This window comes from Zootermopsis nevadensis, unplaced genomic scaffold (assembly GCF_977971745.1).
Source record: "Zootermopsis nevadensis isolate Lab colony 2312 unplaced genomic scaffold, Znev_1.0 Znev_ptg000002l, whole genome shotgun sequence".
Lineage (NCBI taxonomy): Eukaryota > Metazoa > Arthropoda > Insecta > Blattodea > Termopsidae > Zootermopsis > Zootermopsis nevadensis.
The window spans coordinates 10,376,447-10,395,275 of record NW_028259134.1 but is presented as its reverse complement, the minus strand read 5'-3'; the positions used below and the strand labels follow the sequence as shown (position 1 = coordinate 10,395,275).

Sequence of the window (18,829 nt, the reverse complement as noted above, 5' to 3'; positions counted from 1 at the left end):
AGAAAAAAAAAGGACGAACATCGAATCTTACGCATTACCAACATCAAAGAATGAATGAGTAAATTATTCTTTACCGTCAATGATGATAGAAAACACTACTTGGTTTTTGTGATAGATGTCGGATGGTATGAGATTGAGATATCGTCAGGACACGTGACTTAAACATACAGAAAATGACAATTTTTAGCTTACTTGCAAGGAAGTCTGGAGTTCTAAAGAGGAATCCTGTACAACTACATATATTAGAGGTAATGGAGTGTACGATTGCCTGAAAGAACGTGAAAAGTGAGGTTAGATTGTCCTGAGTTATTAATTTTCGGGTTTATAGAGGTCTCGCGTGTAAGAATTACATGTAGCAGAAAGACGACGGTTAAGTTAGATCTGTTGTCAACTGCTAAATTTCTGAATATTTTGTGTCATTAGTTTAGGAATGTGACGATGTTGATAATGTACATAAATTCTCACTAACAAGGGGACCGGTCTATTGCTACTCTCCGATTCGGCTGTCGTTTTTCTGTATAGCAGTGGACCATCCTCAGACTTTCTGGCCAAAATATTAAACGTTGACACTCCACTGCTTCTTCATATTATGCAATTTCATTTGAGACTTTCTTCTCTAATTAACTGACCTTAAACTTCCCTCTGTAGCTCAGTTGGTGGCATATTTGCTTATGGTGCATGTGACTCAAGTTTCATTGCCAAATAGGTTTTCTTAATCACAATGTGTGTAATGGCTTTTATGGCCATGAAGTGTCATTTATTTTTGTCTTTGCATGTATTTATTTCTTACTTTGTTCACGTTTGAGAATGAGAGGAGCACAGTTGATTTCTCAGCATGTTGTGACTAAAATTAAATTATTACTATATAACACCTTTTCAGAATGTCTCATTGTCAATGTAACAACTATCTTTTATATTCTTATGCAAAGGTGGCTCTGTGTTTGATTTATTCTTCCATGGCAATAGAGTCCTTCTCGAAGGTATCACCACCTTGTCGAAGGCAATCTGCCGGGTGAGGAGGCTTGCGTGTTCAAATGACCCTTAGGGCTGTGCTGGCCGGAGCTTTGGCTTATGGTAGGGTCACCCAAGCCGGAGAGGTCTAAGGAGATGCGCTGGACTAAGAGTGATACCCTGGTCCTCCAGGTTGGGGGTTGGGTGTAAGGCTAACAACCTTTCACCTGGAAAAAAAGAAGCTATGTTACGAACACATTAACGATGGACTCTTTGGCATGACCACGGCAATTGAAAAAGGACATGAGATTTGGTACTTGGGACATTAGGAGCCTCTATAGGGCAATTTTACAATTTTCTATGGAAAGGGGAATGACAATCATCAGTTAGGGATGGGTTTTTTTGTTCATAGCAGAATTAGGGCTGCAGTTAAGAGAGTAGAATTTGTTAGTGACCGGTTGTCTTACGTAATTTTGGAAGGACGTTAGTGGGACATCATTATCCTTAATGTTCATGCCCCAACTGAGGACAAAAGCGATGATATCAAGGATAGCTTTTATGAAGAATTGGAATCAGTATTTGATACATTTGGCAAGTATCACATGAAAATTCTGCTAGGAGATTTCAATGCAAAAATTGGGAGGGAGGATATCGTCAAACCCACAATAGGCAGGGAGAGTCTCCATGCACTTAGTAATGATAACGGTGTTAGAGCAGTAACCTTCGCTATGTCAAAAGATTTAATTGTAAAAAGTACAAAATTTCCACACCATGATGTTCATAAATACACTTGGACTTCTCCAGATGGGAGCACACACAATCAAATAGATTAGTAAATAACAGAAGGCACACAAATATAATTGATGTGAGGTCTTTCAGAGGAGCAGATTGTGACACTGATCATTATCTGGTGGTAGCAAAAGTGAGGGAGCTTTCGGTAAGTAGACGAACTGAACAAAATTTTGACACAGAAAGATTTGATTTGAAAAAAATAAGTGAGGGAGAGGCGAAGGAACAATATCAAGTTGAAATTTTGAATAGGTTTCAAATTTTAGAGACGGATGAAGATAATGAAAGTGTGGACATCAACAGGGAGTGGGAAAATGTCAGAAACTGCATCAAAATTTCAGCGAAAGAGAAACTAGGATACCACAGGAGAAAAGCAAAATAAACCGTGGTTTGATGAAGAATGTTCCAAATTAATAGATCGAAGGAAGCAAACAAAATTTCAATGGTTGCAGGACCCAAACAAAACAAATGCGGATAATCTATGTAACGTGAGACGTGAGGCTAGTAGAACCTTTAGGAATAAGAAAAGGGAATACCTGAAGGGCAAAATTGCTGAACTTGAGACAAATAATAAGGAAAAAAATATCAGAGACCTGTACAGAGGCATTCATAACTTTAAGAAAGGATATCAACCCCAAACCAATTCGGTAAAGGATGATAATGGCAATTTGCTTGCAGATCCAATAAAAATTGTGAATAGGTGGAAAAATTTCTTTAGCGAGCTCTTAAATGATCATGAGACTGGTGATATTAGACAGATTAAAATACATACAGCTGAAATGTTGGTGCCAGAACCTAGTTTAGATGAAGTTGAACTAGCCATTGGGAAGTTGAAAAGTTATAAATCTCCAGGTATTGATCAGATTCCAGCAGAATTAATTAAAGCAGGTGGCAAAGGGTTACATATGAGGATCCATAAGCTTATTCAGTTAATTTGGGATAAGGAAGAGATGCCACAACAATGGAAGGAATCCATAATTATTCCTATTCATAAGAAGGGGGACAAGACTGAGTGTGGTAATTACCGAGGAATTTCGCTGCTATCAACCTCATACAAAATTCTATCCAACATTCTTTTGGCAAGATTAACCCCATATGCGAATGAAATTATTGGGGATCATCAGTGTGGGTTCAGACGAAACAGATCAACGATTGATCAGATCTTTTGCATTCGTCAGATACTAGAGAAAAAATGGGAGTTCGGTGGGACCATACATCAATTATTTATAAATTTTAAAAAAGCCTATGACTCTGTGAAGAGAGAAGTGTTATATAATATTCTTATTGAATTTGGTATACCAAAGAAGCTAGTGAGTCTAATAAAAATGTGCTTAAATGAAACCTGTAGCAAAATTCGAGTAGGTCAATATGTATCTGAGACATTTTTCATCAAGAACGGTCTAAAACAAGGAGATGCTTTGTCTCCCTTGCTCTTTAACTTTGCGCTAGAATATGCTATCAGGAAAGTCCAAGATAGGCAGGAGGGTTTGCAATTGAACGGGACACATCAGCCATTGGCATATGCTGATGATGTTAATTTGTTGGGGGACGATATGAATACAATAAAGAGGAACACAGAAGTTTTACTAGAGGCTAGTAGACAGGTGGGTAAAGTAAATTCAGAAAAAACTAAGTACATGTTGGTATCTCGTCATCAGAAGACAGGCGGGCAAAATTATCTTGGTAGCTAATAAATCCTTTGAAAGGGTTACAAAGTTCAAATATCCGGGAACAACAATAACAAATGAAAATGACACTCATGAGGAAGTTAGGAGGAGATTCAATTCTGGAAATGCTTGCTACTTCTCAGTTCAAAATATTTTGTCTTCCCGTCTGATTTCTAAGAACCTGAAAATTAAAGTATACAAAACAATAATCTTACCTGTTGTTTTGTATGGGTGCGAAACATGGTCTCTCACTCAGAGGGAGGAACACAGATTGCAGGTGTTTGAGAACAGGTTGTTGAGGAGGATATTTGGGCCTAAGAGGGAAGATGATGGGGCGTGGAGAAAACTGCATAATGATGAGCTTAAAAATCTGTACTGCTCCCCCAGTATTGTGAGGGTGATTAAGTCGAGAAGAATGAGATGGGTTGGGCATGTAGCGCGCATGGATGGGACAAGAGGTGTGCACCGGGTACTGGTTGGGAAACCTGAAGGGAAGATAATGATAACGATGGTAACAATTACCTGTCAGTCTTCACAGTTCAGAGTATAAATCTGAATACGGTAGAAGATGATATTTGAACTTTGAAATGCCAAGAACTATCTGTATTTGATAATGACAATCCTGAGAACAGATGTTCTCTTCCCTTTCTTGAATATTAATAAAAAAAAATGCAGAGACTTAAAAAGTAAATGTCATTTTATGGCCTCCACAGCCATTTTTAACATGGTGGTTGAAGAAAAGAAGAGCATACTTGGGGAACTGAACCCAGGATGTTTACACTGTAGGTACACATATTACTAATTGAGCCACATCAGAGAACTTGACCGTAGTTTCGTATGATATTTGTGAAGAAAGTGGAAAATAGAGTAGTATTTTATGAAAAAATTGTAGAGTTTTGACATTAATATTTGTGATTTTATGGTTGCAGGAAAATGTAGCATGTATGGCATCATATGCTAAATATGCAGAGCACAAAACTTTAGAATGCATCCGCAACATAGGAATCTCAGCACATATTGATTCTGGAAAAACAACACTCACAGAACGAATCTTATTTTATACTGGGAGAATTGCTGAAATGCATGAGGTATGATATGAAACTTAAAAGTTTTATGTAGTTTGTGATTTAAAAGATTCAGAGAAAGACTGTTACTTTAATTATTCATGTTTGTGAATTCCACAGGTGAAAGGAAAGGATAATATTGGGGCTACTATGGATTCAATGGAACTTGAAAGGCAACGGGGCATAACAATTCAGTCTGCTGCTACCTACACGCTTTGGAAGGATCATAATATCAATATAATAGATACACCTGGTTAGTGCACATTTTCTTGTTAGATTAATGAAGTACAAATTATTTTATAAAGAGGACAGCAAGTGGTAGGATTTGAGGTTTGCATGGCAGTGAGTCTGAAGATGGCTGTCTTCTGGGTTTTCACCTCTATCAGGGCTGATGATGGAGGCAGCAAGGACCTCTGAAGTGTTGGGAAACTTCTAAGCAGTACAACCCAGAAGACAGCTATCTTAGGATAGTAAGTGGTTTCTGTGAATGTATAAGGAGTAGACTTTGTAAAATGTGTGTCATAAATTGTTGTGAGAATTTATAATTTCAAACTAAAGAAAGAAATTCCAAACAACATTAGATGACAAATTCTAAGTCATTCACTTCTTGTTGTAACAGGTTTATTTCTAAAATGTGCCTTCTAAAATCTAATTGCATCCAATACTCTGGTATGTCTTAGTCTGAAAAATATGGTATTCATGCCACTGTAGTTGATGTACTTTTGCTTTTTTATCATATGATAATTTATAATGAATAGAAGGTAGGCATTTTCACCCGTTAATGACATGGAAATTTTGTGTGTGTACCATTTACACAAACTGCTGTATCAGTGTTTTAATATCAAAAACAGAAGTCTAGGCTGTTTGGGACCTGTGTGGTCATTCACTGATCTTTAGTCAGTGGCGGATGGGACTGTGGAAGTACAGTCAAACCTCGGTTCACAAACTTAATTCGTTCCTGAAGGTCATTCGTAAACCGAAACTATTTTCCCCATAGGAATTAATGTAAAATGGATTAATCCATTCCTGGACCCCAGATGATTGCTTATTTAAAATTTTACAACAGTACTTTGTTCTTAAACAAAATCAACGGAAACCGTTATATCTATCACAAAAAATATAAACACAACACTAAGCAGATCAAATATAGACGAAAACTTAATTTAGTTTTACCGTACCTGTATGGAGGAGAGTTGGCGGCGTAAGTGGAAGGTGGTGAGGAAGTGAAATGTTATTGTTTGGAAGGGGATTCTTTTTCCTCTGCTAGCTTTGAAAACATCAGTATCACCACTCATACCAGGATTTTTTTTTACCAGGTCATCATGCAATCGCCTTGCTTTTTCACAAATCATACCCTCAGAAACACTGTTGCCAGCTAACATATTGTCGTTTATCCAAATTAGCAGCAATTTCTCCACTTCTTCAATCGTCTGTGATCTTTGTTTAGTAATAACTGTCATTCCTCTTGCAACATCGACTTTCTTGATTGTCTCTCTATTTTTAAGAATAGTACAGATCGTTGATTTTGCCATCCCAAACTGAGTAGCAAGATCAGAGACACGAACACGATTTTCATGTTTGGCTATGGTTTCTTTCTTAACATCTATCATGATATTAGTATTTTTTCTTTTCACTTTGCTGCTATCATTGTCTATGTTTGGCCCCATGCTGGATCATTCTTCTACGAATACTGCGGACGCTGATACTCCCAGCTTATCGCTCCACGATGTTGACGGCCTGCGTGTTCGTAACTCGAGACACAGTACGTCATCCGAGACGCTTTGTGTTCGGAAAATTTGTTCATAAACTGAGCTGTTCGTGATCCGAGGCGTTCGTGAACCGAGGTTTGACTGTATCTGGTAATTTGTCTTATTGACACTGTAGATACTAAGTAATTAATGAATGAAAAAGTTCAGTCTTCAGTTTCTTGTTCTTATCCTAAAGTGATTTGTGTTTAACACTTAGAAGAATGAAGATTCCTCAGTTTGTTGACATGGAATGTCTGGAGGCCTCTGTTTGTAATAGTTAAGACTGGTAAACAATGTATGGTGATTTCTCCATTCAACCACCTGACATAGCTGGTAGCCTGAGAAGAAATCACTTTTTATGGTGCTTGTTTCACTCATGACATGATAAACTTAATTGCCTGGTGTATATGCTCCCATATTTTGATAAATTGTGTATGTCTTGTTGCTGTGTCATTTTAGAATATTCTTCAAAGGTAATGCACCTTTCTGCATCAGGGATTATGAAACTTTTCTAGTTTTGAACTTATGTGTTTATGAACCATAGAAGTAATGAAAATGTAAATAAAAGAGCATGTTTTTGTGTGTTGCTTAACAGCAGGAAAATAAAAAATGTTGAACTGTGGAACCTATTTGTAGCATATACATCATACCATATTAAAACTTTCAAATAAGATGATGGTCTTCCAAGTGTGTGTGTGTGTGTGTGTGTGTGTGTGTGTGTGTGTGTGTGTATATATATGTGTGTCCCATAGTATGAAAGCTGGCTCTGATATAGCAGGCAACTGCTATTTAACTGTTCGGTAATTAGCACTCTTTTAATGTTTTAATATATATTTCTCTTAGCAGCAATGAATCTAAATACTTTAAGTATCCTTCTGATACTTAAGGGTGGTTGTTGATTTCTTGAGTAAAAATATATCTTCCAGCTTCTCATGTATTAAAATGTGAGAGTTAATTTGATACTCGTGTTTTGTTACAAAATATAGTTCTATTAATATCAGTAATGCTTCTTTATTTTTTCTAGGTCATGTTGATTTCACAGTGGAAGTAGAACGCGCATTAAGAGTGTTGGATGGAGCCATTCTCGTTCTCTGTGCTGTGGGTGGAGTTCAAAGTCAGACCTTGACAGTCAACAGACAAATGAAGCGCTATAATGTTCCATGCCTGGCATTTATTAATAAACTGGATCGAATGGGAGCCAACCCTAATAGAGTATTATCTCAGATGAGGTCCAAACTTGGTCATAATGCTGCATTTTTACAACTTCCTATTGGTCTTGAAAATGAAACAAAAGGTTTAGTTGATCTGATAAAGCAGAAAGCTGTGTATTTTGATGGACAATTTGGGTTAGTATGAATAAATAATGTATTTCAAAGTCTATAATAAATGTTGTAAATTTTAGAGTTCCTTTGCAAAGTTACACCTTTTAAAATTTAAAGGAGAATGGAAAGGAAAATACAAGCTCCTGTCAAGAAGTTCTAGACTGATGTATTTATTCAATTATCATGAATTGCTGAGAAGCACAGATAAGGTAGCAGCACTGTTGTGTGTTAACATTCTTGCATGTGCGATGTCATTGTGGTATCTGCACTTGGTTGTTTGTTTTGTGTGTTAGTTGAAGGGTGGATTTAAGCAGTATTGTGTACATTCTGAAATAGCTGATGATAAACAATGTGTATGTGTCAGTGTCAGTGTCATATTTCTAACACACTCACATTGTTGGAACTTATATTTGGTGATAAAGCGTTAAGCTATGCAGACATTCTGATGGTTTTGTGAGTTTAAAAATGGCCAAATATCAGTTGAAGATGATTAACAAGTTGGCTTTCTATGAGTATTCATAAATGTTGCAATAATCACTTATATAACATTTGTTCATACTAATTATGCTTTATCATTTTCTGAACTTGTTAGTGAAGTTGGAAAGTCATATGGCTCTTTTCATTCAGTTTTCTGAATACAGTCTGCATTCTTGTGCCACAGTTCCAGACTTTCTTTCCAATATCATAACTGTTGGTGAATCTTAGATTTGTGACAAAATAATATGTGAAATTAGTCAATAATGACTTCCTTCTATATCGTTCTCAACTAAGTACTTGTTAATCCTATAATTTGATACTGTACAGTCTGAGCAACTGACAGCAATGTTAAATAAACCATAAATAAATAAAAAATGAGCTTGAAGTAGGTTTGACAAGAAGTAGGTTATTATAAAAGTGAGTGAATTGAGGCCCATTTTAAAAGAGGAGTTCCTTGCATATTTCCGAAGTAGCAGGGCCACTGGAGTCCGATTATTCAATCTTGACTGTTTTGAAGGGAGTAAATTTCAATAATGTTTAAGAACTTGTATTGTGTGTGTTATTGGATCAGTCTCAGAACTTTCTGACATGCCTCCATACAAAGTTATTGTTTTGTATTCTTATATTCTTTGCTTTTGAATGGTTCTTAAATTTTCCCAATAAGTTTATAATATTCTTGCAATTACATACTTATCAAGTTGCATATGTACAGCACACACATATTTTGTGTTCTGTATTGAAGAGTTGTTACTTGTTCTTTATGTGTGTTATAAGCCACGTATCATTACAGTCTGTATATGATAATGTTTAGATGTTCCCTGGAATGATGCATAGTGCTTAACAGTGATGAGCTTCCACAGTGTTCTGATTATATGCCATTGGCTAATATCACTTTTTTCACTGTACACTGTATGTTGTAGCTGGTAATTTTGTTCATGTTTTAGTGTCAAAAATGTGTTAACACTGTATATTATATTTATATTAGTTCAGCATCAGCATTACTTATGCCTATCACAGTGACAGTATGACTCATTGTGAGAACATGTATGTTATCTGGAAGGCACCTGCTTCAACTTTCAACCACCAAAAGTCAATCTGGACAGAATTAAAATGTAATTAAATTTGTAATTTGGGTACACAGTGAGCCCGGCCTATCACAGACTTCGAAAAACCTACAGACTCTTCTGATTACCAGACGTTTATCAGTTTGGGATATTAAGTATTATTCTCTGTTGTTTGTGCAGAGAAGTTGTTCGTGAAGATGAAATTCCACGTGATATGAGATCTGAATCTGAAGACAAAAGGCAGGAGCTGATAGAACATGTATCTAATGTGGATGAAATATTGGGAGAAATGTTCTTAGGTATGTACTAAGGTGTTTTGTATTTTTTTTTTTGGAATTGTTTTCTGTAGCAGATTAAGTACTTAATCCTATGATGGACTTTACCCTCTATACCCTCATACTACAGCAAAGAATGTTGCAGTACAGTCTTATAATGTAACCGAAACGTTTTATAGAAATTTGTATGATGTAAAACATATGTAATCGTATTGGGGGACATGATCACAGCGGCTGTATATCCGAGTCCGTGGTATAACAAGGTAACAGTGTATCGAGGTTCCACTGTATGTTAAACAACTAAAATATAATATTGTACTGTAATTTCAGACCATATTTAATTAATTGTACTGGTATTTATTATTTTATAAACATTCCGTCTTTCTAACTCTAAAAATGTTAATGGATACTTGTAATGTAAGCAGTATGTTCGTGATGGTTTTTTCATATTATACATGTCATTCTTATTTCAGCAATGCAGATCAAAGACAGATCAGGGTGGATCATTGTATAACAGAATCCTCTGTTCCATATCTTCCCATAACTGCTCATTTTGGGTGTGGCTAGGTTTGCCCTGGTCCTTTCAATACATCTTCTCTTACTTGTCTGAAGTGCTGAAATTTTATATTTTTTTCTGTAGTCTTTTCTTATATAATGTTTATATTTTTGGATCTCAGGAGAAACTGGTGTAGAAGTTTGCTGTATATTCATTGTTAATGTGTTATATGTTTAGGAATTATATATCAGAATTCTAACAGAACATTAAATTTTTGTAGAAGAAAAGATTCCAAATGAAGGAGATATTATGGCTGCTATTCGCCGTGCTTGCCTGCATCGAACTTTCACGCCGGTGTTGGTGGGCAGTGCACTAAAGAATAAAGGAGTGCAACCTCTGCTAAATGCAGTAATCAGTTATTTGCCCAATCCAGGAGAAGTGGAAAATATTGCTCTGTGTGAGAATGAAGGGTTAGTTTTGTTGCTTGTTGTTATTTATTCCTCCTCTCCAAATGTCATATTTGTAGAAACATTCATGTTGCTTCTTAGTAGTGATTTGTCAGCATCAGGAACTTGAAATTGATTAATATGCAAACTCTCAATTTCAAGACATAATTTCCTCCTTTTTGTTTTCTAAGCAGTGGATTGAAATGATAGACATGGTGATAAAATTACTGTGTTTTGTGACAGTTTTCAATCATTTTGAGTTTTCCACTTTTGTACATACTCTCTCAATTAATTTAACACTTAAGGCCAAGAGATGACCTATGTTTGAATATAAAGCTGTTTACAGTATCGTGAGACTATTTGTTTTGAAAATTTCCTTGTCATTTTCACCCGCATGGTCATGGCTCCATCCAAAACTTCCACATTCATGCTGTTACTCAAATTAGATGTTCAAAGAACAGTTGTATTAAAAAGGGAGGGATCTCTGATAAAATAGGTTGCTGTGTATATACTTCTGTATATTTACTTGAAATATATGATATTGTAGTGCAAAAACATTTTAAACAATTTCAGCTGCAAACAATATATAGCAGTATGTGTATATATGCTGCACATTTGGCACAGGTCATTATTTCTGGTATTTTATTTGTGGTTCCATTGAAATGCTTTTAAAACCTTTAAAACTACCTTCAGTGGATGTTACAAAATCAAGTGTGTTGAAATGAAAACAGTTTAAAATAAATATCAGCCTTTGAAAAATACTTTGTTACGTATGGAATACTGCATTTAGATTAAGCTTTGAAGATTACACAAACAAAGAAATTACTCTGTTAGATTAGTATTAGTGAAAAACTTACTTATTAATCCTCTACAGTACTGTCCTATCACCATCTGTCAGTATCAACTTGTGAGTTTGATGTAACCATGTAAATATGTGCACATTAACATTTATTGATTCTGTTTCAGGCAAGAGACAGAGAAACTGGTCTTAAGACCAGAACGGAGCAAAGCCCATCCTTTTGTTGGCCTTGCGTTCAAGCTTGAAGGAGGAAAATTTGGGCAACTTACATACCTTAGATGTTATCAAGGAATGCTTTTGAAAGGAGACCATTTGTATAATGTCAGAACAAGGAAAAAGGTTTTAATATATAGATTTTATAGCGTTGGTTACCGAAATAAACACAAATTATTTTCATTAGAACTGAGCATGTTTAGTGTATTGATTGATTAATATTTTATTTTAGGTCCGTGTTCCTCGTTTAGTACGTTTACATTCCACTGAAATGGAAGATGTAAGTGAAATATATGCAGGAGATATCTTTGCACTATTTGGTATTGATTGTGCAAGTGGTGATACTTTTGTAACTGATGCTAAGGTGAACCTGACAATGGTAATTATTTTTACTGCTTTATAGTGTGATAATTTCTGACTCTGAGAGAGCATGAAATGTTATGTGAAATATATCCATAATGCAACCATTCTTTCTTTCACAGGAATCAATGTATATTCCTGATCCAGTTGTATCGATGTCAATCATGCCTGCTAATTCAAAGGATCGTGATAACTTCAGCAAGGCTGTAGCTCGGTTCACGAAGGAGGATCCCACATTTCAGTTCAGTTATGATAGTGACAATAAAGAAACTATTGTGTCGGGAATGGGAGAACTTCATTTGGAAATATATGCTCAGGTGAGATTTCCTTTATTACAGTAATTTCTATGTTCTGTATTATAGTACAATACAATATAATTTTTGCAATGATGTGCACAGGACGGATGTTACATGCTGATTTCTGACCACTGAGTCCCACACTCAATCCCAGAGCAGTATATGTCAAGTATATGGTGGATTGCTTGGCTGTGACACAGATATTCTTTGAGCTTGAGTTTCACCCCTGGCATGACAATTGGCAGGACCCAGAGTAAACATGCTAATTTTACTGAGGCTGAAGGTTCATGTCTAGTATGTCCATTCATGTATAGGAATACCAGCTTCATTGCAGTGTGAAGGAAATTAGGCTTCTTTATGATTTTCATATGCAAATATGCTGCTGAAGAAGTAAATACAAAATATTGGAAATGTGTTCTTCTGTTGTGTTACCTAAGTAAAGAGGGATGTGTTTGGTCTGAAGCAAACTTTTGGTATTTATTCATGAGGACTGAACTTGGGTTTTAGGGAGGGTGTAATTATATTTTCAGTGGTAGTAAAACAGAGAATGTGTAAGTGTATACTGGCAAAGTTCATCTGTTCCTAGGTCATCTTTTTCTATCTGATCCCTTGTTTATGGTAGAAAATGTAATTTCTTTAGATGGTTTTTGGCATGTTTTCATCTTTAACTTATGAAGCACTGTTTCATTAAAAAAAGTACTTTAGTTATATTTTTATTCAACAAAGTACATAATTTGCATGTTTGTGGTATCTTATTTTTGGAAGGTGCCTCTCTTTGAATTTTCACTTCCATATAAAATGCAATCATTTGTCTGGACTTCTGCCATGATCCTTTTCTGTGTACCATTTTCAGACTTCTATCCATGGTAGTTAAAATGTTTTCATGTCATTGTGTCTTAAGGTCTGAAATTTGTATAAAAATGATTTGAGTTTAAGTATCAGTTCTTTTCAACTTTTAATTTTTTACTATTTTCCATTGTATTTCAGCGCATGGAGAGGGAATATGGATGTCCTGTTCATCTTGGGAAACCAAAAGTAGCATTTCGTGAAACACTTGCAGCTCCCTGTCAATTTGATTATCTCCATAAGAAGCAGTCTGGAGGGGCAGGACAGTATGCTCGAGTCACAGGAATTATGGAAGTGAGCAACCAGCGCCTTGCACTTTAATTTTAATAGCCTATCAGTCAGTAATTAATTTATTCAAAAGGATATCATGATAAGATAAAAGTACATTAATCATGGAAGTGGCATTGCAGGTTCCTGAAGTGGTGGGTAAAAGAACGTATTCTTAGAAAACATGATTGAAGTATGAAGTATCGACAGCTGCAGATCTGTTTTAGCTGTCAAAAAGATTCAGTATTTTTTAATCAGAGCATAAGCAGGTTTAGTCACCTGGTGAACAATTTTATATGTTAAAAATCATCACCTGCCACTTTTAGGATTAAGTGGCTGAGAGAGGAAGAATACTTATGAAAGGGCCCCTGTATACACAGGAGATGGAAAAATAAATTGAAGATTTCCGTCTTCTGGGTTGTTGCGCTGTGTGGTCAACAACCCAGAAGACGGAAATCTTCATACTCACCGCTGTGAGAACCTCAAGTCTTACGAAAAATAAATTGTTCACATGTTGATTAAAATATTTAATGTTCTCTCTTTATACTGTATGTATAGACTCATGCAAATGAAGTGCTTTGCTCTCTCATGTATATTGTAGGTAAAGTAGATCCTACTCTTCGTTAAATTTTTCTTGTATTTTACTGAAGCAACAGTGTCAGTCTAGGATTGTTCTGCATTATAATCTAATAAAAGTGAACTCCTCATTTAATCAGAAGAATAATACTGTTGGATTACTTCTGAATAGATAGAATTCAAAACAAATATTGAATTATATTCATGTAATTTCAGTGGTGTTACAGAAAATAGGGTTAAGTCACAAAAAATAATGTTTAAGAGAATATTACATTTTTAAATGTCTATATAGTAATGTACTGAACTTAGTATTTCATTATGTCACTGGATTGGAATGTATTGTGCCCTAATGTGCAATGTTTCCATATCTTGCTAAGGAAGCAGTTATGACCAAATGCTTATAGGAACATGTTGGCTTGGTTTGTTGCAGCCTTTACCACCACATCAGAATACAGTACTAGAATTTGTTGATGAAACTATAGGAACAAATGTGCCAAAACAATTTGTACCAGGAGTAGAAAGAGGATTCCGTTTAATGGCACAAAGAGGTTTGTATCCAAAAGTTTTGAAGTATGTTTTATTGTAATTACTATGGTTGGGTTTTTTCTCATTTGCGAGGCCCTGGTTAAATCTGAAGTTGATTCATTGGAATGTTTTGTGTACAAAGTGTCCTGGGACAGGTTTCTTTCTGAATGTTTTAGTTTTCCTCATCCTACTAATGTTTTATATTAAAATGTTCCACCGTGGGGTTTTCCTGAGGCCTGCCTAGCCTACATGAAATGCAAACAGTCTTCATTTTGAACTTTGTCTGTGACCTGATACTTTATATTCCAAAATAAGTATGAACTGTACTTTGCATACATAGATATTCTTAACATTCATATCACAGGAACAATCCATGCAAATGATAGACTGTTTGTGTGTTGTGACCTTCTGTATAGGCTTGTCAGCAGAGTTATTACAAACTGGCAAAACTGGTTGGTCTATGTTAACACTTGAAAATCGTATACAGTGATTACCCACCCACCCACAAACAAACATACTCAGATATTTTATGTTAAAATATATTGTTTTGGTAATGAATTAAAACTTTATGTGTATTATTACAGGTTTGTTGTCAGGTAATAAACTGTCGGGCATCAGGTTTCGGCTACAGGATGGTGCTCACCATATTGTGGATTCCAGTGAATTAGCATTCATGCTTGCAGCTCAGGGTGCTGTGAAAGAAGGTAGGTTTTGTAGATGGCTAGGGTCATTTTAGGACCTCTAGCTTTGAAATGAATTACAATTCAACAGTATCAAAACTGGATATGACAGGGTCCATGATGACAATCAGAAATGGTACATACTGAAACATTACACTGAAATACTACTCCTTCATGGAGTGTCATACTTGAGAAGCTAACAGACACATATATGGTGAAAACATTCATTACATGGGACCTGAAAGTTCATTAATGTATTCACAAGAGCTGACCACTGGTCCCTATCCTGTACTGCATGAATACTGTCCACATACACCCTTTTTTAGATCCATTGTAATATTACATTGACGTGTTTCAATATCTTTGACTATTCACAAACATTAGTTATAAATTATATATACATATCTTGCAGTGTGATGCAGTAGTTCCATCAATGGCTGCATTATGGCACTATTAGAGTGTTATTTTAACGTTTTGTTATGGCAGTGTAAAATTATTAAAGACTATAAAATTACAAAAGTTCTCTTCTAGTTAAAAGAAGACTTACTACTCTTGTGAAATACATAATTTTAAACAACAGTAAGTTATAAGTAACAAATTCAGCTGTAATTGAATTAATGTGTGAATGTCATATAATTATATAGTATATTCCATTCAAATATTTAGACTGAATCATATAAATGTAAAGTTGGAGAAGAGAATCTCAACTGAATAATTTCAAATTATTATGCATTTTTCCAGTATTTGAATCAGGTATTTGGCAAATCCTTGAGCCGATCATGGCTGTAGAGGTAACAGCACCAGAAGAGTTCCAGGGAACTGTGATAGGTCAGTTGAACAAGCGTCATGGCATCATCACTGGCACTGATGGTCTTGCAGCGTGGTTCACATTGCATGCTGAGGTAAGTTAACCACTCGTTTAACTATCACAAATTAACTGGGATGAAAATTTAGCTGTAAATATGTTATTGTGAGTCAGAATATTGTCACTATGAATTATCTCAGTTTATTTTGTTTAAAGCAATATTCAAACTTCTCATTAGATGGATTAGATGTTCAGTAGTTTACTGACAGGTACTATCTCTGGTGTTGCCCTCAATGGACTAGTGGTTAGCGTGCTTGCCACTGGACCCAAGGTTTGCAAGTTCAAACCCGACTGAAGTCGATGGATTTTTAAGGTTGGTAAAAATCTGTAGCACAACTTCCATTGGAGTGGAAGTAAAGCCAGCGGTCCCATGTAATAGATTTATGGCATGCAAAAGAACCTTACGAGCATGAACGAGATGATTAACTAGATGGCTTACCGAACCCGAAGGTTCATCACCGAATTAACCAAAGCCCTCCACCGGACCCTGTCCTGGGCCAACAAAATCCAGTTTCCTTCAACTCCTATCTCCCATAGATCCCGCCTGAGATTATCCTCCCATCTACGTCTAGGTCTCCCCAGCGGTCTCTTCCCTTCAGGTTTCCCAACCAGTACCCGGTGCACACCTCTTGTCCCATCCATGCGCGCTACATGTCCCGCCCATCTCACTCTTCTCGACTTAATCACCCTCACAATACTGGGGGAGCAGTACAGATTTTTAAGCTCGTCATTGTGCAGTTTTCTCCACGCCCCATCGTCTTCCCTCTTAGGCCCAAATATCCTCCTCAACACCCGATTCTCAAACACCTGCAATCTGTGTTCCTCCCTCTGAGTGAGAGACCATGTTTCGCACCCATACAAAACAACAGGCAAGATTATTGTTTTGTATACTTTAATTTTCAGGTTCTTAGAAATCAGACGGGAAGACAAAATATTTTGGACTGAGAAGTAGCAAGCATTTCCGGAATTTAGTCTCCTCCTAACTTCCTCACAAGTATCATTTTGATTTGTTATTGTTGTTCCCAAATATTTGAACTTTGTAACCCTTTCAAAGGATTTATTAGCTACCCTAAGATAATTTTGCCCGCCTGTCTTCTGATGACGAGATACTAACATGTACTTAGTTTTTTCTGAATTTACTTCCAGCCCCACTTGTCTACCAGCCTCTAGTAAAACTTCTGCGTTCCTCTTTATTGTATTTATATCGTCCCCCAATAAATTAACATCATCAGCATATGCCAATAGCTGATGTGTCCCGTTCAATTGCAAACCCTCCTGCCTACCTTGGACCTTCCTGATGGCGTATTCTAGCGCAAAGTTAAAGAGCAGAACGAGATGATTTGTAGGCAAAATTCAGTGGCCATTTCTCACCCAAGTCTCTTGATTCACTGCTAGATGGTGGGGCAGCAAAGACCCACAAATGGGTTGTAGAGCCAAGGAACAGCAACAACTACCTCTGGTAGAATTCTCTTATATTTCTTTGAATTTATTAATCACAGTGCTTATATTGATATTTCTGTGTCAGAAGAAGAAAATAAAGACTCAGATTCATTCAGCTCTGTTGGCATACATTAAGCTCAGCAATGGGTGAAGTGTAAACTTCACGGCTACCACAAACATCTAAAAACAACCTGAGATAATTTAAGATAATAATGAAGCTGTTTATATGCAGAAGAGTTTTTGTGTTGTAGTGTTCTGAAAAAATGGCTCGCCAACATTATGTTACTTATGCTCAAAGATGACAAAACTGAACTAAAATAGTATGCTTGGGGGGGGGGGGGCCTTCGAAAAAAATGAGTAAGGAAAATGGTTAATGAACAAGAGTATAGCACTAATATCAGTTGAATTTGAGAATTCGTATTTCTTAGATGTGTATTACAAATTATGATTTGACTGTATTGTTGCTTGTTGGATGTCCAAATTGTCATTATAGTTCACTGTTATGGATCACCTTGTTACTTATCCATTGCTTGATAATTTTTCCACTTCATCTTTGTAATTCTTTTATTTCCTCCTTACCAGATGTGATGATTATACTGCCATGACTCAGTCACCAGGGCTTTAGAGTTCCTGTATACTTGTAACTGCAGATCTGTGATATGTATTATCAAGGATTCTTTAACAGAATGCCTTTATGTTCTTTATGAATTGAATTTCTTTTTCAGGGTGTATCCAAGTCTGAATTGTTAACAAATCATATAGTAATTTTTTGCTGGGTTTACATAATTATTTTAAATTTTCCATCATGAGGTATTTATTTGCTGCCTTAAACATTTTCATATATGTATTTCAGGTACCACTGAATGACATGTTTGGTTACGCTTCTGAGTTAAGATCTTCCACGCAAGGAAAAGGTGAATTCAGTATGGAATACAGCAGGTACTCACCAGTTATGCCAGAATTACAGGATGCATTAATTCAGCATTATCAGGAGAGTCAAGGCATTACACAGCAACAAAAGAAGAAAAAGAATTAATGTATTTATTTTACATTTGTAATGTAGGACATTTTATTTGCCAAAGACCATCATTTTGTTATAATTGAACAATAGCATTATATAACCTTGGGTCAACACACTATAAGAATCTTCAATATACCAGCAGTACAGCCCACATCTATATGGTATCATCACCCACAGCATGATCCATGTTCTTGGGATTTTAATGACACTCTCTTAACTGCATACTTATAAATAAGTGTGTAATGTAGACAATGTGCATATTTCTGAAATATTTACTGTATGCAGTCAAGGACAGAGTTCCTTTTATCAGAGTCTAATGTGTAGTAACTTCAGCAGATTTAATCAATTAATATAAAGGCGGTTCCCAGGTGAGAGTACATAACTTGGGGATCTGATAGGAAATTGAATGTTGAATAAAGGAGCTTCTGTAAATATGGTTCCAGTAATGCTTCATAAAAAAAGTTACAGTGGATAAAGGAAGGGAAAAATCATGATTTTATTTTGTTATTTATTAGTAAAAACAATAAGCATAAATTAACTTCTAAAATTGGAATTTAATGTTAAATTACTAAATTAAAAAGTCATGTAAGTGCATGTAATTGTATTTGTTAAATACAAAGAAATTTTGTCTGCCTGCTTGGA

The 18,829-nt window shown here is 35.8% G+C and overlaps 1 protein-coding gene and 1 long non-coding RNA gene across 4 annotated transcripts in view; one reads left to right on the top strand and one right to left on the bottom strand.

Annotated features, from left to right (window-relative positions):
- Positions 1-18,829, top strand: part of mEFG1 (mitochondrial translation elongation factor G 1) — a 19,620-nt gene extending 791 nt beyond the window's left edge. The window contains exons 1-14 of one of the 3 annotated variants that reach the window (XM_022072090.2): positions 65-248; positions 4,337-4,495; positions 4,592-4,724; positions 7,244-7,565; positions 9,263-9,381; positions 10,134-10,323; positions 11,266-11,437; positions 11,544-11,690; positions 11,794-11,988; positions 12,955-13,107; positions 14,087-14,204; positions 14,766-14,885; positions 15,603-15,763; positions 18,020-18,829. In XM_022072090.2, coding sequence (XP_021927782.1) covers positions 174-248; positions 4,337-4,495; positions 4,592-4,724; positions 7,244-7,565; positions 9,263-9,381; positions 10,134-10,323; positions 11,266-11,437; positions 11,544-11,690; positions 11,794-11,988; positions 12,955-13,107; positions 14,087-14,204; positions 14,766-14,885; positions 15,603-15,763; positions 18,020-18,202 — 2,247 coding nt within the window. In that variant the 5' untranslated portion in view covers positions 65-173 and the 3' untranslated portion in view covers positions 18,203-18,829. Of the gene's footprint in view, positions 1-64; positions 249-270; positions 291-4,336; positions 4,496-4,591; positions 4,725-7,243; positions 7,566-9,262; positions 9,382-10,133; positions 10,324-11,265; positions 11,438-11,543; positions 11,691-11,793; positions 11,989-12,954; positions 13,108-14,086; positions 14,205-14,765; positions 14,886-15,602; positions 15,764-18,019 lie in introns of those variants that run through there. The other 2 variants (XM_022072091.2, XM_022072092.2) reach the window with 2 other exon arrangements.
- LOC147875062 (uncharacterized) overlaps positions 653-18,829 on the bottom strand; it is a 41,849-nt gene continuing 23,672 nt past the window's right edge. Inside the window, exon 2 of the long non-coding RNA XR_015535280.1 lies at positions 653-1,178. This is a non-coding gene — a long non-coding RNA (uncharacterized LOC147875062). The remainder of the gene's footprint in view (positions 1,179-18,829) is intronic.